Consider the following 27,882-nt stretch of genomic DNA (forward strand, 5'->3'; position numbering starts at 1 on the left):
TAATACATCTGCCCCATTGTGAATTACTGGAGAACATTTGCCTTCGCACCAAATAAGCATAGGACTTGATTTAGGTTAGTTAGCAAAGCAAGAAATACACAACTGGGCACAACTTTGTTGCACTGCAGGTGGAGCAAATGTAATGCACAGAGAGATTTAGATTTGGGTGGGGTGTGCTGAAACTGACATCTAAATCGCAGTGAAAAAATAAAGCAGGCTCTGCATAGGAACAAAATAACTCACCCAAATCTAACTCTCTGCACATGTTTTTTTTTTAACTAACAAACTGAACCAGGCCAAATAATCACCAATTAATTAAAATTCACGATCAAAGAACTCATCAAATGTCGGGATTTTCTCAGTTCGTGTCCGGATCAAGGCTGGTCGCCGACTCTTGGCATCTTTTCTGATCCAACTGTCCAGTGAGTCACAGCTCGAGCTGTCGTAATTTGACTCGCTTCTATCTTGTTGGGGTTGAAACCACATCTTCAACTTGCTGTCACGCAGGTGACAATCGGGGGTAGAACTTGGGTCACCAATTATCCAGTTCACTGTGTTGCCTTGCACATGCAAAAAAAAATCAAAAAGTATCAAACTTGGAAAATTCTGAGATGTAAGTATGGGGCTTTTAGCCTCCCCCACAAGTCAACCACTAATGTCAGCATACACATTCATTCACATACTGGCGCAGGCATTCACTCGGCGAAGGGGGGCGTTCGCTCACCTGGCAGGTAGCGTTTACCCACTAGCTAAGCAGCGAAAAAGCTGCTTATCAAGTGAGTTTGAATAAGGCCCATTATGAAAGAGAAAATACAAGTTGTCACAGTGTGCGTTATGTAACCTGGGGCAGATGTATTAAGCTTGGTAAAGTGGAAGGTTGTTATGCACCAGCCAATCAGCTGTGTTTGAAAAATGACAGGAGTTGATTGGCTGGTACGTTATCCCCTTCCGAGTAAGCCACCACTTACTCGGCGCTGCCATGGCCTTGGGAAGAAGGAGGCCACTGTTGACGTCAGCAGCCCTCCCAACGGCCAGGCAATGCCTATGTTTTCTGTGGCACCTCGATAACCGCTCCGGCTGCAGCCTGTACTGATACATCCAAACACGTGTAGCCTCAGTACCCCGTGCAGCGAAAGCTGCCTGGCATGAGTGAGCCTACAGGTCCCGCACAACTCTGCTTAATGCCAGGCGTGGGTTATTTTTATTGATACCCATGCACTAGGCTCAGTGCCTGTCAGTTGCATTATACAAGTGTCGGGACCCTAAACAGTGGGGGGACACTGTGGCTATTGCACACAAGGATACTCTGCTGATCAATGTGATATGACACCTGTGTTTTGTGTGCGACTGAGTCTATACACAGTACAACGGAACTTGTATTGGGAAAAAGGCTGCAGCTGCTGTATAGACTCAGTCGTACACAGATATATCAGTGTCACATATCCCATTACTCAGCACAGTCTCGTAGTGCGTCCTAGTCACACTGCCTTGCGACAAAGTCATTTTAGCAAAAAAGATACCCAATGCTAGCAGAGTTTTCCCGGGCTGGGTGAGCAGAAAACTTCCGCTTGGCACGACTGCATCAGTGATGTATAGTGACACAACCATTCCTTATCTCCAAACTTTGATGAATATCCCCCAGTATGAGCCGCGCTGGCAGCACAGACATTACTCACATAGAACACCGCAGCTATTAGGACAGTATATAGAACGTTCTCTGCTGATCTAAAACTCCTTAATCTTAGTTTTCCAATATATTCATGACGTGACTCTCACCATGATCCACATTAAAAGTTTCATCATGTTCCACAGGAAGGAAATCTCCATCTTCCTGGCGTCTCATCGCTTTCTCTCTCACTTTCTTAGCCTTCATTTCCCTCATTTTCTGTTTATTGATCTTGGCTTCCCTGTGGACATTCCTTTTTATTTCTGCCTGTGAAAACAAAAGATTAATCTGTGCAAGTCGTAGAAACTAATAGATATCTGTGCGTGAGACACGTCAGCACCAGTAAGAGCCGGCATCAGTGGTAGCGTACGTCTGCTTGTCAGTGGCCATCTTAACATATACATTGGCAGGTACCAAGGGGCCAGCAAACGTAAGGGGCCTTGTGCAGAGGTGGGTGCTGGTCACATGACGATGCAGCACTCTCTATCTGCCTCTCAGCCAGCAGCCAGACAGTGAGTGGATGTCTGCATTCTGATTGGTGGATGGCTGAAGCTATCCACCAATCAGAGTCCTGACAGCCAGTCACTGTATGAAAGCATTTGGAGAGAGCATGGAACCATGTTATGATTTTTTCATTGGTTCGTTGGTGAATGGGTGTGTAGGGGCCCCAGTGCATTGTTTTGCCCAGAGCATGCAATGCTGTAGGGTAAGGCTGGTGGGACAAGAGCCTTGGGCTCCTAATGTGGTGTGTGTATGTGTGAGGGTGCCGGTAGAGGCTAGAGGGGACTACCCATTATGTGCCTGTTTTTTTAGTGCTACATCAGAGATAACACAGGTGTGGATTGTTTGGTCTACAACAACTAGGTCAACAAGCATTGTGTCGACACCACTAGGTCGACATGCATCAAGATCGACATGGGTCAATGTCGACATGGGTCTAGGTCAACATGACATTAGGTCGACATGGGACACAGTTTGAAGTGCACCACATCCCCTTGCTTCGCTCGCAATGTTTCGGGCACACTATTTTATTCTCCCACCATGCCCTAGTGCAGTGTTGTTCAACCACTGTGCCATGGCACACTAGTGTGCCTTGAGCTGTTCTCAAGTGTGCCCCCAGATCTAGAGATGCCCAAACCAGTTTACAGCCACCACCAGTTCAACTGTTATTTACTGGTCTCTTCTTTTCATGTAAAGGACCAATGTATTTTATTTTGTTACCAGTGTGTTTGTTTTTTATATTGGGGCCAATAGGTTTGTTTTTTCCTGTGGGGGCCAATGTGTTTTGCCCCGTGCGGATCTCATGGGGTGCCTTGGCAATTTTAAAATCATATTTAGTGTGCCGCAAGGTAAAAAGGTTGAAAATCACTGCCCTAGTGGGTGGTAGGGCATGAAATACCACGTCGGCTCAGAAAACAGTATAAAAAACCATGTTGACCTTTTGACTGTCGACCTAACCCATGTCGACCTAATGCTTGTGTCAACCTAATGTCATGTGGACCTAGATCCATGTCGACCTTGACCCATGTCGACCTTGCTGCATGTCAACCTAGTGGTGTCGACCTAGTTGTTGTAGACCTAATGACCGTATCCCAATAACACAGGATTGGGGAGGTCTGATGGCATTATATTTAATATTATAATATATAATATTGCATTTTGTAACAATTTTTGTTTTATAAATCACATTGTTTTTTTTAATGAAGTTTAACAGATTGTAGGGTTCTTCACCCCTGAATCACAAGGTTATGATTGTAGGGACTAAATGCATAGTGTTATGGTACCAGCTGCAGTCTTTTTGAAAGATTGGTTTTCTATTTCCCCTTCATTGTTAGTGAAATCCCTTATCTAGCTGGTTGACCATCTCCCATATTTAGTAGGTACACAGGCATGCCTCCAGTCAAGCTTGGTCACATTCCAGAGCTTTTGCTAAATAATTCAGTACAGTAAACAAATGACACCTCCCACTGTCGGGTGAATGTGTAAAGACTAAAGGCCCCCACACACTAGAATGATTTTTTTGGCCGATTGTCCGATTTCCGACCGATCGTCCGATATATCAATTATTGCCGATTATCGGTAAAAATCGACCAATATATCTGACGATCGGTCGGAAATCAGACAATCATCCAAAAAATCGTTCTAGTGTGTGGGGGCCTTAAGGCGTTGCACACATTATGCAAGTATTTGCATTTGGTTATCCTCGATTCGGATCCGATAATTGCACAATGTGTAGTCACGACCATCCACAAATTATTGGTCTGGGGATACATTGAATCATCCGGCATGTCCAATAGATCTGATCTTTTGTGAGCTGCAAATCGTACACAATATATGCACTGCCTCAGCCCGAGCGTCTGACATTTCCCCAGGTCCTTGCCTCCTCTCTAGGAAGGAACATAGACATACTGTTACCATACACTGTGACATGTCTCACACTATGCCCATGATATCTGATGAATTTCCAGCTGTTCGATAATACGTCTGTCGATATGACAAAGTATGCCCAGCATAACCAATGTTTGATTACAGGAACCCACCACATTGGTAATCCTAAACTGGATGTCTACATAGGCCGCAGTAGAACGCCATGGAAGCTCTTCGAAGAGGTTCCATGGTGTTCTACTGTGGTACAGAGCTTTAACCGGGTTCTGCAGTCCAATGTCAGGAGCAACATGCCTACCTAATCCCTGGCAGTAAGTAGCCATAGTCCTATGTTTCAGTGGTTCCTAAACTCTGTCCTCAGGAACTTACCCTGGTCATGTTTTCCAGGTCACCTGGCAGGAGCGCTGTGTGCCACCAACTGTCCTATTTTAAAACCCACAGGTGACCTGGAAAACATGAACTGCATGGGGTCCTGAGGACAGAGTTCAAAAACCTGTGTACTGTACCATTTGTTTAATGTGAAGGTTACATTTGATTAGCAGATCAGTTGGGAGATCAGATCTTTACTACAGACAGTAGAAGACACTGAGCAATCCTCTCTGATGGCTGAAGGGTGATGCATGGAAACAGCTGTCGACACTTCTTCAGGTAGTTTGTCAGCTGGTATAATAATACATCTATGCAAAGACATATTGGGGGAAATTTACTAAGATGTGTATTCTACACGTGATGTTGCTATGGGCAGCCAATCAGAAACTACTTCTTATTTATTTAGCACCCTCTAGAAGATAGTAGACAGGATCTGATTGGTTGCCCATAGCCACATCACATGTAAAGTAGAATACACATCTTAGTAAATTTCTCCCATTAACTACTATTGCAAAATAAATATTTCACTTTCACCTCGTCTTGCTTGCGTTTGATCTCCTGCATTTGCATCTTGTGAATGTGCTGCCTCCTTGCAGAAGAGTGTTTGGCTGCAGCCACTGTATCTCCGAGCTCCTGTGGAAGAGAGGACAGAGGAAAACATTATTTGTACTGTAATATAGAGGTCATCCATGGGTATAGGTCAACCAACCCAAAGTCGACATTGGTTCGACACCTGAAATAGGTCAACATGGGTTTTTCACTTTTTGTCTCGAATGTCGACATGGTCGTCATAGACACCGTATCGCTGCACCGCGTCACCTGGCATGGCTCGCTACACTCACCATTCTTCTTGCACAGGGCCTTACTACCCACGGCACACTATTCTATTCTCCCTCCACGCCAGAGTGAATGGTAGGGCATGAAATAACGCCTGTCGGCAAAAGTGAATTCCACCCATGTCGACCAATTGACTGTCAACCTAGACACTGTCAACCAAATATAGATCCAATGACCGTATATTCATGGTCATACGTCCCACCATTCAGAAGCTCGCACTTCAATTACAGCATTCTACTACTCAGCGCCCATCTATACCCGCATCTCTTCTCACTTGCAATCATTCATTCCTGCATGCATAGGTGCATGTGTTCCTGCGTCCGAAGGTGATTCCCTGGAGCATAGCTATATGCAGTGGCAAACGCAGGATTTTTAGAGGGAGGTTTCCAAATGTAACCCATAATCTCCCACTCATTGGAGTAAGTATGTGAGTCTGGGAAAGCGGTAACAGCCCTGAAAATTGGTATTTCTCTACCGTCCAATAGGATACTGGGTTATACTATGGGGATAGAGATCCTCCGCAGGAGAGACAGGCACATTAAAGCTTTCAGTGTGGGTGCACTGGCTCCTCCCCTCTATCTCCCTCCACTAGTCAGTTTAAAAAAATGTGCCTCAGGAGAGGCAGTGCTTTCTGGATGCTCCAGACTTTTTCTTCAAATTTTATTAAGTTTGTTATTTTGGGGCGCTGCTTTGACCAGGCAGCTGTCCTACTTCGAGGGTGTCAGGGGTAGGGTCAGTCCCCGACCTCTTAAGGTGCAGAGCTAACCCTGCTGCAGGATAATCTGTCCTGAGTGGGGCCTGTCACTGCACAGCATTGTGCTGTAGCGAGCAGGCCCCCCAGCTGCCGCACACCCCCTGACTGGTCCGAAGACGTCTGTGGTGAGTACAGGTTGGGGGTCCCACAAGGGGACACCCCAAACCGCTCCATGTGGCAAGATTGCGGCGGCAGTAGCGGCGGCCCTCTCGCAGGGACCGCGCGACCCCCCCCTCATCACACTGGCATAGGGTAATGCCGCTGGACCACCAGGGATGCCCACAGCGTTTTTTAAACCATTTTATGTGAAAAGCGCTTCTTATGCCAGTTTAAATATAATGGAAGCGCCAGCTCCGTGTAAAGGGGGCGGGGCTTCGCTCAGAGCGGGACCAGGCTCTGCTGGGCGCGCCCTGTCTCTGCTTCCTGCTTCTTCACGCATCCAGAGGTTGCCATTACAGCAGCTCAGCGGGGTGGTGGATTTGATCCTTTGCAGCAGCGGCAGAGACAGCAAGTTATAACAGCGCAGCAGCGTTGCTTGGCTGTGTTATTTACAAGTTGTATGACATATCACTGTGTGTTTTGTGCGTTACCAGCTCACTCAAATCTGTGAGTTAAGGTTTAGGGTGTACTGGTCTCCTCATATTGCTCTGAGTCTACCCCACTGGCTAGTTAACCACTTGTACACACACCATAGTCTCTAATACAAAGGTGTATTACACTTTTACTGTGTAGAGTTACAGTACATAGGTGTGGGTGTTGTGTGTGCGTGTGTGCGCTGCTGGGGGTGTTCTGTTGCTTCATCATGGTGAAAAAGTTAACATGCATGGTGTGCAGCACAAAGTTTATTCCAGCTTCACAGTCACAGGTTACCTGTGAGCCGTGTATGCTGCCACAGCCCAGTGGTGTAGCCACTCAGGTCAGTGGGGTGCCCCCACAACTTGTGGATGGGTCACAGGCTGATAGTCAAGAGCCTGCCTGGGCCAGCAGCATAAAAACGCTGATGGACTCTGTTGCTTCCCAGCTCTCTGCAAATACACAGCAGACGCAGAGGGTGCAAAGGGAATTAGCCATGTTGTCTGCCAGGGTTGATATTCTCACCCCTGCTCAGCCCCCAAAGCGGCCTGCTACTGCAATGGCCCCTGACTCTGATGATGATGATGATGACATCCTTGAAGTTGGAGATGGGGCAAATGAACAGGATACTGTTCAGGAGCAGTCTTTAGTTCATGGTTATGAGGCGTTAATTAAGGCCATTAGGGAAGTGTTAGAGCTTCCTATGGAGGAACCCTCTGAGGGAGATTCCTTTTTCATGACCCAGAGAAAACAGCCGATGTATTTCCCAGAACAGGCTGAATTAGAAAGTGCTTTTAAAGGTGCTTGGCAGAACCCTGAAAAGAGGTTCCAGCTTTCAAAGAGGTTCACAAATGGGTATCCCTTTGATCCTGTGGGTAGGAAGAAGTGGGAGGAACCGCCAGCGGTGGATTCCTCTGTTTCCCACCTTTCAAAGAAGGTGCTGTTACCAGTTCCTGGGGTGTCTACCCTCAAGGATGGTGCAGATAGGAGACTTGAAGCAACACTTAAGTCTATGTTCACGACCAGTGGGGCTTCACAACGCCCGGTATTGGCCAGTTGCTGGATGGCTAAGGCCATTTATACTTGGTCCACGCAGATCCAAGAGGGTTTGTTGGGGGACATGTCCGTGGCTCAGATAGGTGAAAACCTGCGTCACATTCAGGACACGACATGGGTGCTTTGTGAGGCACAGATGGAATTGGGCGCTATAAACGCGCGGAATTCTGCAATGGCCGTGTCGGCTAGGCAGGCTCTGTGGTTGCGCCAGTGGGTGGCTGATGTGGATTCCAAGAAGAGTGTGGAAAGCATACCTTTCACAGGGGAGAGGCTCTTTGGTAGTGAGCTGGACGACTGGATTTCTAAGGCTACTGCAGGGAAATCCACGTTCCTCCCATCAGCACCCACTCCGGCAAAACGCCCTTTCACAGTTTTTCATTAACTGACTAGTGGAGGGAGATAGAGGGGAGGAGCCAGTGCACCCACACTGAAAGTTTTAACCCCTTCATGACAGAGCCAGTTTGTGCCTTCATGACAGAGCCCTTTTTTTCAAATCTGACATGTCTCACTTAAGTGGGGATAACTTTTTTTTGCTTTTACTTATCCCAGTGATTTTGAGATTGTTTTCTCGTGACACGTTGTACTTCAAGTTAGTGGTAAATTTTCGTCGATACAGTCTGTGTTTTTTTGTGAAAAATACCAAAATATCGTGAAAAAATGGAAAATTTAGCAATTTGCAAAATGTTAAATTTTCTGCTTGTGAGACAAATAATCATACCACTCAAAATAGTTAATAACTAACATAGACCATATGTCTACTTTATGTTTCCATCATTATTTCAACTTCCTTTTAATTTTTTTGGACACTAGGAGGCTTACAATATGAATAGCAAATTCTCAAATTTTCATGAAAATTTCAAACACTGATTTTTTTAGGGACCAGTTCAGTTCTGATGTGACTTTGAGGGACTTGTATGTGAGACACCCCCATAAATGATGCCATTTCAAAAACTGCACCCCTCACAGTATTCAAAACAGCATTTTGGAAGTTTGTTAACCCTTTAGGTGTTTCACAGGAATTAAAACAAAGTGTAGGTGAAATTTCAAAATTTCTTTTTTTTTGCAGAGTTTCAATTTTAATACATTTTTTTAACGAATACAGTAGATTTTACTAGAGAAATGTGACTAAAAATTGATTCCCCCAATTCTTTTGTTTTCAAAAATATCCTATATGTGGCCCTAGTGTGCACGTTGACCAAACCACAGGCTTCATAATAGAAGGAGCACCTACTTGATTTTGGAGCCTCCTTTTTATGAGATTTTTTTTTAGGCACCATGTAGGTTTCTAGGCACCATAAGTGCTAAAAGTTAGGAACCTCCCCCACAAGTCACCCCATTTTGCAATCTACACCCCTCAGGGAATTCATCTAGGGGTATAGTGTACATTTCAAACCCCCAGGGGTTTCACCAATTTTGGTACAACTGGGATGTGAAAATGGAAAATTACATTTTTTTACACAAACATGCAGTTCTGGCTCAAAATTTTTCATTTTCACAAGGAATGAAGGAGACAAAGCACCCCAAAATCTGTGCCCCAATTTCTCCCGAGTACGGCAATGCCTCACATGTGACCAAAAAATACCAGTTGGGTGCATGGCAGGACTCAGAAGGGAAGGAGTGATTTTTGGATTTTGCAGCAAAGATTTTGGTGGAATGAATGGTGGGTGCTATGTTGCATTAGCAAGACTCCCAAAGCACCAATACAGTGGAACCCCCCCACAAGTCACCCCATTTTGCAAAGTACACCCCTCAGGGAATTCATCTAGGGGTATAGTGTACATTTCAAACCCCCAGGGGTTTCACCAATTTTGGTACAACTGGGATGTGAAAATGGAAAATTACATTTTTTTACACAAACATGCAGTTCTGGCTCAAAATTTTTCATTTTCACAAGGAATGAAGGAGACAAAGCACCCCAAAATCTGTGCCCCAATTTCTCCCGAGTACGGCAATGCCTCACATGTGACCAAAAAATACCAGTTGGGTGCATGGCAGGACTCAGAAGGGAAGGAGTGATTTTTGGATTTTGCAGCACAGATTCTGGTGGAATGAATGGTGGGTGCTATGTTGCACCAATACAGTGGAACCCCCCCACAAGTCACCCCATTTTGCAAAGTACACCCCTCAGGGAATTCATCTAGGGGTATAGTGTACATTTCAAACCCCCAGGGGTTTCACCAATTTTGGTACAACTGGGATGTGAAAATGGAAAATTACATTTTTTTACACAAACATGCAGTTCTGGCTCAAAATTTTTCATTTTCACAAGGAATGAAGGAGACAAAGCACCCCAAAATCTGTGCCCCAATTTCTCCCGAGTACGGCAATGCCTCACATGTGACCAAAAAATACCAGTTGGGTGCATGGCAGGACTCAGAAGGGAAGGAGTGATTTTTGGATTTTGCAGCAAAGATTTTGGTGGAATGAATGGTGGGTGCTATGTTGCATTAGCAAGACTCCCAAAGCACCAATACAGTGGAACCCCCCCACAAGTCACCCCATTTTGCAAAGTACACCCCTCAGGGAATTCATCTAGGGGTATAGTGTACATTTCAAACCCCCAGGGGTTTCACCAATTTTGGTACAACTGGGATGTGAAAATGGAAAATTACATTTTTTTACACAAACATGCAGTTCTGGCTCAAAATTTTTCATTTTCACAAGGAATGAAGGAGACAAAGCACCCCAAAATCTGTGCCCCAATTTCTCCCGAGTACGGCAATGCCTCACATGTGACCAAAAAATACCAGTTGGGTGCATGGCAGGACTCAGAAGGGAAGGAGTGATTTTTGGATTTTGCAGCAAAGATTTTGGTGGAATGAATGGTGGGTGCTATGTTGCATTAGCAAGACTCCCAAAGCACCAATACAGTGGAACCCCCCCACAAGTCACCCCATTTTGCAAAGTACACCCCTCAGGGAATTCATCTAGGGGTATAGTGTACATTTCAAACCCCCAGGGGTTTCACCAATTTTGGTACAACTGGGATGTGAAAATGGAAAATTACATTTTTTTACACAAACATGCAGTTCTGGCTCAAAATTTTTCATTTTCACAAGGAATGAAGGAGACAAAGCACCCCAAAATCTGTGCCCCAATTTCTCCCGAGTACGGCAATGCCTCACATGTGACCAAAAAATACCAGTTGGGTGCATGGCAGGACTCAGAAGGGAAGGAGTGATTTTTGGATTTTGCAGCAAAGATTTTGGTGGAATGAATGGTGGGTGCTATGTTGCATTAGCAAGACTCCCAAAGCACCAATACAGTGGAACCCCCCCACAAGTCACCCCATTTTGCAAAGTACACCCCTCAGGGAATTCATCTAGGGGTATAGTGTACATTTCAAACCCCCAGGGGTTTCACCAATTTTGGTACAACTGGGATGTGAAAATGGAAAATTACATTTTTTTACACAAACATGCAGTTCTGGCTCAAAATTTTTCATTTTCACAAGGAATGAAGGAGACAAAGCACCCCAAAATCTGTGCCCCAATTTCTCCCGAGTACGGCAATGCCTCACATGTGACCAAAAAATACCAGTTGGGTGCATGGCAGGACTTAGAAGGGAAGGAGTGATTTTTGGATTTTGCAGCTCAGATTCTGGTGGAATTTTGGTGGGTGCTATGTCGCATTAGCAAGACCCCCCAAGCACCAATACAGTGGAACCCCCCCACAAGTGACCCCATTTTGCAAACTACACCCCTCAGGGAATTCATCTAGGGGTATAGTGTACATTTCAAACCCCCAGGGGTTTCACCAATTTTGGTACAACTGGGATGTGAAAATGGAAAATTACATTTTTTTACACAAACATGCAGTTCTGGCTCAAAATTTTTCATTTTCACAAGGAATGAAGGAGACAAAGCACCCCAAAATCTGTGCCCCAATTTCTCCCGAGTACGGCAATGCCTCACATGTGACCAAAAAATACCAGTTGGGTGCATGGCAGGACTCAGAAGGGAAGGAGTGATTTTTGTATTTTGCAGCACAGATTTTGGTGGAATGAATGGTGGGTGCTATGTTGCATTACCAATACAGTGGAACCCCCCCACAAGTGACCCCATTTTGCAAACTACACCCCTCAGGGAATTCATCTAGGGGTATAGTGTACATTTCAAACCCCCAGGGGTTTCATCAATTTTGGTACAACTGGGCAGTGAAAATGAAAAAAATACATTTTTTTACACAAAAATGTACTTCTGGCTCAAAATTTTTCATTTTCACAAGGAATGAAGGAGACAAAGCACCCCAAAATCTGTGCCCCCATTTCTCCAGAGTACGGCAATGCCTCACATGTGACCAAAAAATACCAGTTGGGTGCATGGCAGGACTCAGAAGGGAAGGAGTGATTTTTGGATTTTGCAGCACAGATTTTGGTGGAATGAATGGTGGGTGCTATGTTGCATTACCAATACAGTGGAACCCCCCCACAAGTGACCCCATTTTGCAAACTACACCCCTCAGGGAATTCATCTAGGGGTATAGTGTACATTTCAAACCCCCAGGGGTTTCATCAATTTTGGTACAACTGGGCAGTGAAAATGAAAAAAATACATTTTTTTACACAAAAATGTACTTCTGGCTCAAAATTTTTCATTTTCACAAGGAATGAAGGAGACAAAGCACCCCAAAATCTGTGCCCCAATTTCTCCAGAGTACGGCAATGCCTCACATGTGACCAAAAAATACCAGTTGGGTGCATGGCAGGACTCAGAAGGGAAGGAGTGATTTTTGGTTTTTGCAGCTCAGATTCTGATGGAATGAATGGTGGGTGCTATGTGGCATTAGCAAGACCCCCGAAGCACGGTGAAATGATGAACCTAATAATCCATAGATGTGTGGTATATTTTAAAACACTCCTTTATACATAGGCCGGGTTTGTCGGGGCAAGTTTCACAGTGGAAAATAGTTTCCTTTCTTATTCCCTTTTTATAGCAAACTTTGCACCTTTTTTGTGTCCTGCCCTTTCTTGCAGTGGAGGGGATTTCGTTGGGAAAATGCTGCCCTGGTACAATACGGGGGCCAGTACTAGAAGTACTGGGGCCCTCTGCCTGCTGATTCCCAAATGTTAGGCTCTTTATGACTTCCTCTTGAAAGTGCATAAATGTCCCCCTCTGGCCGGTAGAACGGAATAGCACGTAAGCGTTATACAGTGCCATCTGGATGATATACACGGCCAGCTTCTTGTACCAGATATTTGTTTTCCGCAGGGCACTGTACGGCTTCAGTACCTGATCTGAAAGATCCACTCCGCCCATGTACTTATTGTAATCTAGGATACAATTTGGTTTTGAGGTGTGGGTACTGGTACCTCGTACAGGGATGGAGGTGGTACTGTCTCCATGAATTGTTGTCAGTATAAGGACATCCCTCTTGTCCTTATATTTGACCAACAACATATTTTCGGTGCATATTCCCCTGCTTTCACCCCTTCTCATTACTTGGGCAATGTGCGTTTTGGGGAGGCCTCTTTGGTTCTTGCGCACAGTACCGCAAGCTGCTGTACCTCTTGAACCAAGGGCCTTAAACAGGGGGATGCTGGTGTAAAAGTTATCCACATAGAGGTGATAACCCTTATCCAGGAAGGGGTGCATTAAATCCCAGACAATTTTTCCACTAACACCTACGAGGGAGGGGGGGCATTCTGGTGGTTCAATTCTTGAATCCTTCCCTTCATATACCCTAAACTTGTGGGTGTACCCTGTGGTGCTTTCACACAGCTTATACATTTTTATGCCATACCTTGCCCTCTTACTGGGAAGGTACTGGCGGAATTTAACCCTTCCTTTAAAATGTATAAGGGACTCGTCGATACTAATACATTTATCAGGGATGTATAGCTCTGCAAATTTGGCACTGAAATGATCAATGACCGGCCTGACTTTGAATAGCCTGTCAAAGGTGGGATCATCTCTGGGTGGGCACTGTGCATTATCGGTGTAATGTATAAATTTATGGATTGCCTCAAAACGAGCCCGGGGCATGGCCATACGGTGAAATGGGGTGCTGTACAGAACATCTGTACTCCAATATTGCCTAATTTGTGGCTTTTTTACTATGCCCATATGTAACACCAGACCCCAAAACGTCATCATCTCTACTGCATCTACAGGGGTCCACCTAGCAAATGATGACGTGGGGTTTTGAGCAATAAACTGCTGGGCATATAAATTAGTTTGGTCCACCATTAAATTTATAAAATCATCAGAGAAAAATAATTTGAAAAAGTCAATTTCTCTGAGACCTGTTGAATCAAATTGGATTCCTGGGATGGCCAAAAACTCAGGAACCTGGGGCTCAAAATTGTCTGGTGGTGGGGTCCATACGAGATCAATTATTGGGGGGGGGTCTCAGCTGCTCTACGGGGGCGTCTTTGAGGGGGTCCCTCATCATCAGAGGAGGAAGAGGAGCTTAAGACAAATCCTTCAAATTCCCCGCTTGCCTCACTGGCTGTGTCAGAGGCAAGCATGGCATATGCCTCCTCCACCGAATACATTCTCCTGGATGACTGGGACGACATTTGGGATGACATTTGGGATGCCATTTATATTTTTGTGTTACTGGTAGTGAAATGTTTCAACACGTGTATAGTGTAGGGGGGGGGTACAAACTTTATTTCAACCCGGGGGGTATGTAGTGTGTAGTGCAGAAAAAAAAAAATACAAAAAAAAAAAAATGGAAGGGTTCAAAAAAAAAAAAAATGGAAGGGGTTAAAAAAAAAAAAATGGAAGGGGTTAAAAAAAAATGGAAGGGGTTAAAAAAAAAAAATGGAAGGGGTTAAAAAAAAAAAAAATGGAAGGGGTTAAAAAAAAAAAAGGTCCTGCGCCAAAAATTGAGCACAGATGTTGGTCAGTAACGTCCGTCACTGAACAGCGCTCAAAGGCAACAGGAATTTGATCCAAAAAAAAAAAAAATAGATCAACCCTGTGCCGAAAAAGCTGATCAGTGATGTACGTCACTGATCAGCGCACAGTGGCCACAGGACACACACAAAATCACAGTGTGTGTAAAAAAAAAAATGTAAAAAAGACCCCACAGCACTCACAAAAAAATAAAAAAAGGTGATCAGTGATGCGACACTGATTACCAGTGAGGGGCAGCAGGTGCACAACCTTTGGTGGTACTGACAGGTATATATAAAAAAAAAAACCTCTGTACCCCCAAAAAGTTGCTGATCACCTCAGATATAGTGATCAGCACAAAAGGCGGGGGCAGCAGACACAAAATTTAGCACTCTCTATCACTCTCTGTCACTATCTCTCTCTATCTCTCTATCTCTCACTATCTATCACTCTATGACACTGCAGCAGCAGCACTGACAGGTATATCTATATATAAAAAAAAACCTGCGCCCCCAAAAAGTTGCTGATCAGTTAATTTATACTGATCAGCACAAAAGGGGGGGCAGCAGTCAGTTATATAAAAATATATAGCACAATCTGTCACTATCTCTCTATCTCTCTCTCTCTATCTCTCTCTATCTCTCTCTATCTATCTATAGCTCTATCACACTGCAGCAGCACAAAATATAGCACTAGGCCTCTCTATCTCTCTCTATCTCTTTCAGTTATATAAAAAATATATAGCACAATCTGTCACTATCTCTCTCTCTATCTCTCTCTCTCTATCTCTCTCTATCTCTCTCTATCTCTCTATCTATAGCTCTATCACACTGCAGCAGCACAAAATATAGCACTAGGCCTCTCTATCTCTCTCTATCTCTCTCTCTCTAACTCTCTCTCTATCTAATAAATCGCAGCAGCACAAGATGTCACAGGATGTCACAAGATGTCACAAGCATAAGCAATATCAATGATCAGGTAAGTATTTTGGATGGGTTCTGGTCAGTATAGGCGGCAGCTGGGCACGGTGACCGCACTGCACGCTATTCCAGACCGGAATGGCGTCTGCAGTGCAGTCACCGTTAGTTTAAACCCCCCTCCATGGCTGTGATTGGTCCGTCGGTCCGACGAACCAATCACGGCCTTTGGGGGCGGGAGGGGTGAGGTGGGGTGACACCAGTGTCACCCTTACACCCCGCGGTGATTGGTGCTGTACTTTACAGCACCAATCACCTCCGATCCCGTGTCACCGGCGAACGTTATTCGCCGGTGACACAGAAAACGCTGTGAATGGCTGTTCACAATGAACAGCCAATCACAGCGATCGCCGACGGGGGGGCGGCATCGCCGCCCCCCCTGGGCATGCACGGACATGTCTGCTGTCAGGGACAGCAGACATCGTCCCTCTGTCACTGCGTCTCTAGACGCAGTGACAGTTTTAAGCCATGACGTATATATACGTCAACGGTCGGGAAGTACTTCCCGGCCATGACGTATATATACGTCAAATGTCGTGAAGGGGTTAATGTGCCTGTCTCTCCTGCGGAGGATCTCTATCCCCATAGTATAACCCAGTATCTCATGGACTACGAGAAAAGGATTTACCGGTAGGTACCCAAAATCCTATTTTCTATACACTTGATACAGTATGGAATACAGTATTAATATGTAACATTACAGCTGGTCTATAGTATAGGCTGCATCAAACATTTAAAAAAGATAAATGGTCAGGAAAAAGGTTAAACATATAATAAATAAATACACAAACATAATAGAACGAGTACTGCATAATCTCCCACTTCATGGTAAGGCTCCTGTCTCTTCCTCCTGGCAGCTGCTCTCTGGTCCATTGCGGATAAGGGCAAGGGTCCTGATCCGCACATAAAGTAAATGTGGTAGAATAAGCTGCTACCATTGGTCATGTGCAGCAGCTCTGCTCTGTCCCTTACACTGCATGATGTGGTGGCAGCTCTATTGATCATATCATATACCAGTGCTATTGTCATAATTTAAGTCACTTGCCTAGAGAAGGGGGGTTTTTGGGCAACCAGAACCCCCCCCCCCCCCCCTGCGTTTTTCTATGATATGTGTATAGGAGACATATTGCAGAGAATAGGCATGATTTCTTTCTTGCTTGCATACTGTAGCTAAGATAACATGTAATAAGTGTAATGTACTGTAACGTCCATGTTCAATAATAATAGCTGTATAACATGGTCTGTAATCCAACAAAAATAGCTGCTCCACATCCTGCAAACAAGTATTATTATATTACTCACCTGTCCTCTGCTAGAGGCAGCAGCGTCTTGCATACCCATAATCCTCTCGGCAGACAGTATTGATGGCAGTATCACCGGTTCTAATTTCTGCAGATCAATCATTATGGATAGAAGAGTCAGTTGGCACAAAGTTTAACCAATGAAAGCTGAAAATGTAATTAATATCCTGGTACAGAATAGGCAGCTAGGGGACAAACACTAAATGCACAGCAGCTTATTTAGTGCTAAAAAATACTTTATGGAGTTAGTATATTGTCCCTGTGCTTGGGTGGGTTTCCTCTGGGTACTCTGGTTTCCTCCCACAATCCAAAAATATACTGGTAGGTTCATATTAACCCTAACATTGATGTGTGTGTGTGTGCTTGTACATGTGGTAGGAAACATAGATTTCCATTGGGACAGGGACTGATGTGAATGGTGATATTCTCTGTACAGTGCTGCGGAATATGTGTGCACTATATAAATAACTGGTAATTGCCTTGTGTGGTCCTGTCAGCAGAAAGACGACTGTTTCACTCAAGAGGACTCTTTCTCCTGAGACTTATTGTCACGCCTGAGGATTGCACCTGATCAGTTAGGGCAGTGGTTTCCAACCCTGGTCCTCGAGAAACCCCCCCCCCCATCAGTGCATGTTTTCCACGTCTCCACACATAATCACAGGTGAAATAATTAGCTCCACCTGTGATCTTTTAAATTGTGTCTGTGATAGGACAAAAATGTTTATTACTTATACAAAATGACATACGGCTCTGAACAAACCCATTTTAGTTGATGCAAAATACGCTATGGACAAAGTTACATTCTTCTCGATAAAGAGAAATGTATTTTGTGCTCTTTTTAATTAAAACTGATTTTGAATCTTTATTGCACCGCACCAATGTCAAATAGAATGTTTCATCTCATCGACTCCATGTAGTCTTTGGGCTTCATGCAGGAATCTTAATGATCTAAGAAACCAAGCCAGTTGTAATTGAATTAATGAAACATTTTATGTTGTAAGTTTATGCTGCTATTGGGACATCAATGCATACTTCACACATCAGTGTATAAAGCTCAGAGCATTACACCACTGAGCAGGAGAGTGATTTAAACTTCCACAAGGGCTATCAAATCAACAACAGTTAATCTCAGGCTTCAGTACACCTCACTAAATATCTATTTGGCTTCAAATGAGAGTTCCACATATTTCCACTAGATGGCAGTCGTTAGCATCTCATGGGATACTACTTCACAAAATTGGCATTCATCCTCTGATAGGATCACAGTGATACAAAATAAGCATTGGAAAAATAAATGGGGGGGTTGTAAATATAAAATACTATTATACTTGGTGAAAAATAAATAAATCTATATTGTAAAAGACATATATGCAAATGCCCACCCAAAAGACACTAAACCCTTCAGTGGCGGGTTATTCTTTTTTTAAAAACCACCCCTTTGGTGTTTATTTTAAATTTGGCCTGGGGGTCTGTGGGGGAATGCAGGGGGGGGGGGATTGCCCAGGAATCACATGCAACAATTCCTAGAATCCCCATCATTCCCGCAGATTCCCGGCTGCCCTACTGCTCTTAGGAATCAGCATAATGCAATATACGGTACTTGTGTAGTTTCAGGGTAGGCTAAGCTACGTTGTCAGTGTAGCCCAACGGCTACCTAGCATAGTCAGCGAAGTGTCCCCATCAGGCAGCTAGTCACCGTACTGTCCCCCGAAAGCTGCGGCTCTGTCCCCGGCGTCCCTGGCAAGCTTAGTGAGCGGTACGCGTCCTCCCGACTTGTTCATACTCTCAATATCCACATCGGCGTGGAGTCGATTTTATAAAGTGTGGCGAGCCACCGAGCCCGAAGCGTGGCAAGCACAGCGAGCCACCGAGCCTGAAGTGTGGCAAGCACAGCGAGCCACCGAGCCTGAAGTGTGGCAAGCGCAGCAAGCCCCACGAGGGGACGCGGATTACTTACCGTGTATGCCGCGTCCCCTCGTGGGGCTTGCTGGGCTCACCGCGCTTTATAATATCAACTCCACGCAGACGTGGATAGTGGGGGTATGAACAAGTCAGGAGGATGCGCACCGTGCCCCCTCGTGGGGCTCGCTGCGCTCGCCATGCTTCCGACTGGCATGGATAGTGGGGGTGTTTCAGGAATACAATCACACCTGTCATGTCAGGCAGGTTAAAATGGTCAATGGTTCCCACACAATGTAATAAGCGCTGACTGACTAAGCTAACTGCGTAACACTGACTGACTACTCTAACTACGTAAGCTCTGGCTAGCCGCGAACGACAGGGACGCTGGTCGTGGGAACACTACGCTGATTCTGACAGGGACGCTACGCTGACTACGCAACTGCCGCCTTGAAACTACACAAGTACCCAATACACAGTTAAGCCCGTGAGTCCGGGGGTGGGCTTAAGCATATAATGTATTATACTGATTCCCGGGCCACCGCAATCAGCTCTGCAGTCCCCAGGGGATGTAGCCCAGAAATGTTCCTGGCTTGCCCATGCCAGCAGCGCAGCTCAGCCAGGAAGATTTCCGGGAGTACCACTAAAGAGGATTAATGGTCATTTACTACTAAATTGGCTAATATACTTTACAACAACTGCTCAGAATTTTTTTATTTTTTTGATTGAATTAGGGAAAGAACACTTATTTTAAAAATATACAATAAAATTATATTAAAGATTTTTTTTTTATAAGCATTAGATGGTATGTAGAGCTGTTGGGTAGCCACAGGTAAAGTGAGGGGCTGTTTTTTTTAAATTCCCCTGAGGTTGCTAATCACTACAGCTACAGAATGAGGGGTCCTGCTAAGCTTCACGGTCAACAGTGATTGGCTGTACAGCAGCCACTTTGGGAAGGGAACCAGTAAGCAGAGGGTCAGTAAGGTCCCTCTACTAGTGTCAGTAGGCTTTATGACTTCTCATAGTGTCTGTGGACTTTCCCTGACTCGGTGCATTAGATGTGACCATGTCAGGGAAAGCCCGGCCTAGGCCCTTATTCTGATTCGAGCGGTACGGCCCGCGTGCGGCCGTACCGCCGATGTTTTCCGTCTGCACATGTGCAGAGGTCAATCTGCGCATGTGCAGGCGAATTCGCCGCACATAACGTTACTACGCCGCAAAGGGGGCGTATAGGGGAGTGAGGGGCTTCATGCCCTCATTTCCCTATGTATACGCCCCGCGTTTCATGGGCGTTCCCATGCAAACGCGGGGCGTACGCATGCTAATGAGGGTATGACGCCAGTGATGGGGGCGGAAAGCTGACGTCGCCGGATGTCAGCTCTCAGCCCCCATACAAGCTAGCACACAGACGATTGTCCGTGTGGTCTCAGCTTGCGGGAGCTGCCGGGGCGTGCGGACCTGCCTTCGATGGTCGACGACCATCGAATGCAGGGGGCAGCTCCCACCATGGTGGAGGCGTACGCCTCCACCATTTTTATGCGGATCGCCAGCCGTCCGTGTACGGACGGCCGTGGCGATCCGTCTCGTGGGCGGGGATTGGTTTGTGCGGCCAGAGCACCGTGTGCGGCTCTGGCCGCACCAACCAGAATAAGGGCCCTAGAGTGGTTGCATCTGATGTGACCATGCCAGGCAAGTGGTTAATAGATGGCTGTTACTTCATAGGCCTTGTCCTTAAGATCTGCACACATCCCGAAAACATGATGGGTCTCATTCTCATGTCGCTGCAGGCCCTTGGTCGCATTTTCCTGAATGTGAACGCAGTTTAAAGGCTTCCACTCGCGACCCCTTAAACTACAGGCCAAGCTGAATTTAGCCAATTATGCTTCATTATATCTTCAGTCTGCGTATCACTAATAGAGAAATATAGTTTTGCATTGAAGTTTTGCTGTTACCATGAATCCAAGCAACTCCTTATGATGCCTGTTAAATTCATCTTACTTGGAGTCTTCGAGGAGGATGCTTCTGAATAATGCTGCTTGTGTCTCCATTGTCCAGTGGAACATTGAACGATGTGGGCCTGGATACTTAAAGCAAACAGAAAAACAAACAGGGATTTCATTATGAAACTTAAATGTACCCCAATTTCCTCCACCCCCATCACACCCCCTTGCTGTGAATCCACACCAAAGTAGCTTCATGGCTGCACCAGGTGTCCCTAATGGGGCGATTCAGGTTGGTTTGCAAAAGCAAACTCATTCTTTAACGGACAAAACCATGGGGGTTATTCTAGTTCATTCTTTCTGACAAAATCCTTCTTAGATGGACAAAACCATGTGCACTGCAGGTGGGGCAGATGTAACTTGTGCAGAGAGAATTAGATTTGGGTGGGGTTTTTCTTCAAAGTGAGATCTATATTGAAGTGTAAAATAAAGCAGTCAGTATTTACCCTGCACAGAAACAAAATAACTCACCCAAATCTAATTCTATCTGCACATGTTACATCTGCCCCCCTGCAGTGCACATGGTTTTGTCCATCTAAGAAGGATTTTGTCAGAAAGAATGAACTAGAATAAACCCCATGTGCACTGCAGGGGGGCAGATGTAACATGCAGAGAGAGTTAGATATGGGTGAGTTATTTTGTTTCTGTGCAGGGTAAATACTGGCTGCTTTATTCTTAAACTACAATTGACATTTCATTTTGATCACACCCCACCCAAATCTAACTCTCTCTGCACATGTTACATCTGCCCCACCTGCAGTGTGCATGGTTTTGTCCATTAAAGTGTTTGCTTTTGTAAATCAACCTGAATCACCCCCTAAGTTCACTGATGCCCCTAAGTAACTGCGGTCAGGAATGGAAAACCTCTGGACAATATGGAGGTACCCGTTGTGGTCCCGTTTTCATGCATTTGATGTATCTTTAAAATTTGTGGGTAAATTCCAAACAACTGGTGTGTTTTTTTTTTTTTTTGGGGGGGGGGGGGGGGGGGGGGATATGAAGCAAATACAGGGTTGCCTACCTGACCCTCTCCATGAGGGAGAAAATGCTCTGTTCCTGGACTTCCCTGGTAATGTATCATACCTCTCTGTACCACTTATCGCAGGAACGTCCCGTTTTTTGGGGATTTGGGAGTCTCCGCTGTCACAAATGAATAGACGCTGTGTGCATATGCACAGCGTCTATTCCTGTAGCCAGAGGGGCTGGGGACATAGCCAGCAGCTCAGGAAAACTGGACGTGACCTCGTGGCAGCGCACTGTCCCTCTTTAAGGAGCCCAAACACGCTCCGTTTTCACCGGCTCCGTTCTGTACTATGCGATGCACGCTCCCGCGCATCACATAGTACGGTACAAAAAGTATGTGCTGCACATACTTTTTGTACTAGGTACACATCGGATCGGATCGCAGTGCATGCACACTGCATGCACTAGGGATGCGATCCGATACGATGTGTACTTTAAAAGTACAGAACGGAGCTTTAAAACGGAGCGTGAATGGGCTCCTTCAGAGGGATGGAAAGTTGGAAGGTATGATGTATGATTGCCATCACCTGTGGTGAAACACCTTTGTAATCAATTACCTAGCTCCCCACAGGTGCTGGCAATCATACATTACCAGGGAAGTCCAGGAACAGAGCATTTTCTCCCTGAAGGAGAGGGTCAGGTAGGCAACCCTGAAATAGACCCCTAGAAATGACATAAAATAAAGGCAGTACTGATATCCCCTTATTTCAGCTGATCACTGTGTGAATTGACCTAACGTCAGTGCAGTGATACAGTAATATAGTGCCCAGATTTGAACCAATAAGCATTAGGACAGGTGTGTGGTGGGGTAGGGTCCTGAGGACCTACTTTGAGAACCTGTGGTATATATGTTTGGGCCTATGACAGTGATGTAACAGGATGGTAGTGCACCCTGTGTTGGCTCCTCCCCCCACCCTGGCATCACACCTAGGGGGCGGGGCTGGTGGTTCTTGGAAGTAGAGCACTGCCTGTAACGTTCTTCGGATGCTTTGTGTGGCTCTGCAGTAGCCCTACTGGATGAATAGGGCATACCTTCACCAGGTCGACCCTATGAGAGTCGATATACATTACGTCGACCACTGAAGGCTGACAGGGCTTAGATTGACACAAGCATTAGGTTGACAATGGGAAGGTTGACATGAGTTTTTCAAAAACATTTTTTAAAGCCGACTGGTGACTGCCAACAGGTGGTACTTCATACACTACCATGCACTACGGCGCGGTGGGAGAATATAGTAGTGTGCCTTAAGCATGACGAGCGCAGCGAGCCATACGAGGAGACGTGGTACACTTAGAGGGTGTCCATGTCGACTATGTTGACATTCAGGACAAAAAGTGAAAAACTCATGTCAACCTTTTGACTGTTGACCTTCCCATTGTCGACCTAATGCTTGTGTCGACCGTAGCCATGTCAACCTATTTCATGTGTTGACCTTAGCCCTATCGACCTTCATTGGTCAACCTAAGGTATGTCGACCTTCATTGAGTTGACTCTAACCCATACCCATGAATAGCGCCCATTACAGACATCCTGCAAGCCACATGCAGAGGCAGCGATGGTGCCACCCTCATGGCCTTGCACCCTGGGACACACCAGCCCTGGCATACCTGTCATAGGCGTTGCTCCTTGACCTGGGTGTTATTGTCTTATATATTGTACTATTGTTCCTGTCTTAAGGCCCCTACACACACACACACATCGATTTGCATTTGATTTGATGTTAGATTCGATTTTCTATTAGATCTGGCATGAGACTTTCCCATTCGATTTGGCATGAGATCTGTACTTTTGCATTAGATATCAAATTCGATATACATTCATGGTACATTGTACACATTCGATTTACTCGATCTATTTTGATATTTCCTTGACTGCACAGTAGATTTTTCTGTTCGATTTTGTGAAAAACGGGAGTACGCATCGCATCGAATGCAGATCAAATGTGACACAAAAACCATTCGATTTCGTTTTGGATTCGATTTGATTTTGATTCTATAAGCAAAATCGAATCGAAAATCGGGAAAAACCGATGCATGTGTACAGGGCTTTAGGGGTAAATTTACTAAAGTGCAGGTTCTTAGTGGTGGAGATGTTTCCTATAGCAACCAATAGTATTCTACTTTTCATTTATCTAGCACCATCTACCCAAAAAATATCTGGAATATGATTGGTTGCTTTTTAAAACTCGACTTCTAAAAACCCACACTTTAAGCAGGCATGTCCAAACTATTGCCCTCCAGCTGTTGTGAAACTACAAGTCCCATATTTTTGCTATTAGGAAATGCTAAAACTGTGGCAAGGCATGCTGGGATGTGTAGTTTCACAACAACTGGAGGGCCACCGTTTGGGCATGCCTGCTTTATAGTAAATACCCCTTAATCCGTGTACACACGGCTGCGATAGGGGCTGACATCGCTGGGAATATGGTCGCTGGCGACCATATTGCCAGTGATGGGAGTGTGCCCCGGCGATAAATCGCCGGTTGCGCGCTCCTGTTTTCAGCCTCATTATAATGGCTCCTGCGACCAGCTGATTACCTCTGCGGCTCCCCCGGCAGAGGTTTTTTTTCATCAGCGACCATCTCTGGTCACCAGCTGATTACAACGGGGCTGAAAACGGGAGCGCGCACCCGGCAATTTATCGCTGGTGCGCACTCCAATCGCTGGCATTTTGGTCGCCAGCGACCATATTTCCAGTGATTTCAGCCCCTATCGCCCCCGTGTGTACACAGCTTTAGAGTTTGTTTTTAACCTGATACTTTTGCACCACATGTGTCTATTTGTGTTTGACTTGCGCTAATTGTCCTCACTTGGCCTGTTGTGATTGGTTGTGTAGGGTAAAAGACACTAGAGTTACTTGTTTCATATTAATAAAGAGACCTTTCACGGTTCATATTCTTACTCACTGTCCTCAAATCTGAAGTTATGTGAAAAAGCAATTATTAACAGCAAAATCTATTACACATTAACAAAGCTCCAATATATTTATACCGTACCCACTCATGTGCTCTGGCTGGAATTCTCCTCATGCCTAAGAGTTAATTGGGATTAACCACTGTTAATAATTGAACTAGAACTTTACACTAAGCAACTGAGAACTACACCATACTTGCCTACTTTTGAGAACTAGTTCAGGGAGATTATAGTTGGGAGTGGAAATTTGCACAGCACCCCATTGAGGGGGCGTGTCATGCTCCTCCCTAAGGGCGTGTCCAGTTCCATATAAGGAGAGATTGTGAAAAGAGATAGTGAATGTAGCACCTAGAAGCGTGGGGGTGTACTGCTACATCTGAGAGGAACCTTGTAAAATGACTTATATACAAATGTAGATGAGCCCCAAGCAGTTAGTTTTAAATAAATGTCCTAAACCCAATTAATTATAAAGCAAAAAAATCTGAGCGGTTTTTGGTTAAGTGGTTAAGGAGCGACGAATGGTCTCAGTTGCTGATATATGAAACTAAACTAAAAACTGTGTCTTTGTTATGATGTTCAATATCTGCCAATGTAAGGCTGACAGTCGCCATGGAGAGCCCTTTAATAGACTTGTGTGCCCTGGTAAAACATTTCCTCCATTTTTTTCCGATCACATCTGAAATGTTTTTTTATTTTTTTGCTTGAAAAGTTCCTGTAAACTTTATATAAACCTAATGAAAGCACTCCAGTAATAAATATTTGTATTTTTTTTTTGTATTACGTATCAGTAAATCAGTTTATAAAGGCATCTGAAAATGAAATATAAAAATGTAATTTATTTGTCCTATGGGCTATGCTGCGTTCTCCGTTGCGCTGTGTGAAAGCGATAACTCTGGTAATAGTGATGGCTTTGCTGTAACCGTTTCCAATGAGTGATGCGGCACAATTGACTTGTAATTGCTGTGCAGTGGGAACCTTGTTTCAATTACTCGGTTTTACAATTTAATCTCATGTTTCCAGCTAAAGGAAATTATTCCCGTCCATTGATTATAGTGGGACAGACGATTTATTGCTGATCTCAGGAGATATTGGGCAAGTCTGGGCAGGAAATATAGAACTCACAAAGAGACTAATTCAGACCTGCTTGCTAGGCTACGTATATACGCTATGTAACGAGCAGGAAACCGTCGCCACGTCAAATGCACCGCACCCCCCACCCACCCCGCTGAGTGAATCCCTACACTAGCGTGCGAATGATAGTAAATAATGATAGTAAACGGCCGCATTCTATCGATGGTGTGTTCATTTGTACACCAGAGTTCGGCTAAACTTGCCCTAGTACACATTCAATCTTAGTAAATTTCCCCCTCTGTCTTTAATTTTCTGGGATGCAAGAGAGAAGCAGATTTTATCTGATTGGTTGCTATGGGCAACATCACCAATATTTTCATTTTTAGAAGCTTTAGTAAATTCCCTACTCCCAAGTATGCAGAGTTACTCAGTGCTACTGTGTCAGGAAATCAGCATTGCCATTGTTTGCTGTGTGCAGGCAGTTACACTATATACAGTACCTGGCTTTGTCATTGTATATGACACATGTAACTGTGATAAGGAAGGTGGCCCCTCTCAGCTCTTGGCCCCATAGCAGCTGCACTCCCTGCACCTATGGTAGCTACACCCCTGTATATAACACATGTAAGTGTGACAGGGAAGGTGGCCCCTCTCAGCTCTGGGCCCCATAGCAGCTGCACTCCCTGCACCTATGGTAGCTACATCCTGTATATAACACATGTAACTGTGACAGGGAAGGTGGCCCCTCTCAGCTCTGGCCCCATAGCAGCTGCACTCCCGGCACCTATGGTAGCTACACCCCTGTATATAACACATGTAACTATGACAGGGAAGGTGGCCCCTCTCAGCTCTGGGCCCCATAGCAGCTGCACCCCCTGCACCTATGGTAGCTACACCCTGTATATAACACATGTAACTGTGACAGGGAAGGTGGCCCCTCTCAGCTCTGGGCCCATAGCAGCTGCACCCCCTGCACCTATGGTAGCTACACCCCTGTATATAATACATGTAACTGTGACAGGGAAGGTGGCCCCTCTCAGCTCTGGGCCCCATAGCAGCTGCACTCCCTGCACCTATGGTAGCTACACCCCTGTATATAACACATGTAACTGTGACAGGGAAGGTGGCCCCTCTCAGCTCTGGGCCCATAGCAGCTGCATCCCTGCACCTATGGTAGCTACACCCATGTATACAACACATGTGACTGTGACAGGGAAGGTGGCCCCTCTCAGCTCTGGGCCCCATAGCAGCTGCACTCCCTGCACCTATGGTAGTTACACCCTGTATATAACACATGTAACTGTGACAGGGAAGTTGGCCCCTCTCAGCTCTGGGCCCCATAGCAGCTGCACCCCCTGCACCTATGGTAGCTACACCCTGTATATATAACACATGTAACTGTGACAGGGAAGGTGGCCCCTCTCAGCTCTGGGCCCCATAGCAGCTGCACTCCCTGCACCTATGGTAGCTACACTACTGTATATAACACATGTAACTGTGACAGGGAAGGTGGCCCCTCTCAGCTCTGGCCCCATAGCAGCTGCCCTCCCTGCACCTATGGTAGCTACACCCTGTATATAACACATGTAACTGACAGGGAAGGTGGCCCCTCTTAGCTGTGGGCCCCATAGCAGCCACCCCTCCCGCTCTCTTCAATCCTTGTACAGTAACTTGTTTGTTGAGTTTTTTTCCTCCATTCAGCACTACAATGCTAGTTGAGCTACAGTACAGTGTGGTTTTCAGCTGGTGACTTAGCAGGCAGAGGATACTAAGAATTCAACAATTGCCAAGAGACACATTGCAGTGAGCTAACGCACTGATACATGCACCAATCACCCTCACCCTTTACCTAATGCACCTCTTCCATACAGGGTCTCTCTCAATGGCGGCAGTTGTCGCTCCCATGTCGGACTCCTCGGATCCATACTCCCAAACTGGCAGACGCCGTGCAGTCCGTTGACTCCCGATGCTGCTGGAGGTACAAAACCCTCCTTGCTATCCAGGGGAACCACCTTTCTGACCTTGTGGTTGAACTTAGAACTATTCAGCCCCATTTCAGGAAAAAAATCCAAGCAAAAAATAAGCAGTCCATAAGGGTTATTAGGTGATCATTCCATGTTCAAAAATATATATATTTCTGACCTTCACATTCTCTGTCCTGAATCCTAAATGGCAAGTTCCCTAATGCCTGAATAACCAGCTACCCTGCTAGACAA

The 27,882-nt window shown here is 45.4% G+C and overlaps 1 protein-coding gene across 1 annotated transcript; it reads right to left on the minus strand.

Moving 5' to 3' along the window:
• On the minus strand, positions 1 to 27,882 carry CCDC198 (coiled-coil domain containing 198). Its single transcript, XM_083166565.1, has 6 exons — positions 27,516 to 27,882; positions 20,658 to 20,743; positions 16,762 to 16,848; positions 4,955 to 5,053; positions 1,777 to 1,933; positions 1 to 560 (listed from the first exon to the last, which is right to left on the minus strand). The coding sequence occupies exons 1-6, from the start codon at positions 27,718 to 27,720 to the stop codon at positions 316 to 318; spliced, it is 879 nt and encodes a 292-aa protein (XP_083022691.1). The 5' UTR covers positions 27,721 to 27,882; the 3' UTR covers positions 1 to 315.

Source organism: Crinia signifera, chromosome 12 (assembly GCF_055691185.1).
Source record: "Crinia signifera chromosome 12, ASM5569118v1, whole genome shotgun sequence".
Taxonomy (NCBI): Eukaryota; Metazoa; Chordata; class Amphibia; order Anura; family Myobatrachidae; genus Crinia; species Crinia signifera.

Coding starts and splice junctions, on each gene's coding strand:
- CCDC198 (XM_083166565.1), bottom strand. CDS start 27,720: ATGGGGCTGAATAGTTCTAAGTTCAACCACAAGGTCAGAAAGGTGGTT. Junction 16,849..20,657: donor ATCCTCCTCGAAGACTCCAA/GTAAGATGAATT, acceptor ATTGATCTGCAG/AAATTAGAACCGGTGATACT. Junction 561..1,776: donor AACTTTTAATGTGGATCATG/GTGAGAGTCACG, acceptor TGCATGTGCAAG/GCAACACAGTGAACTGGATA.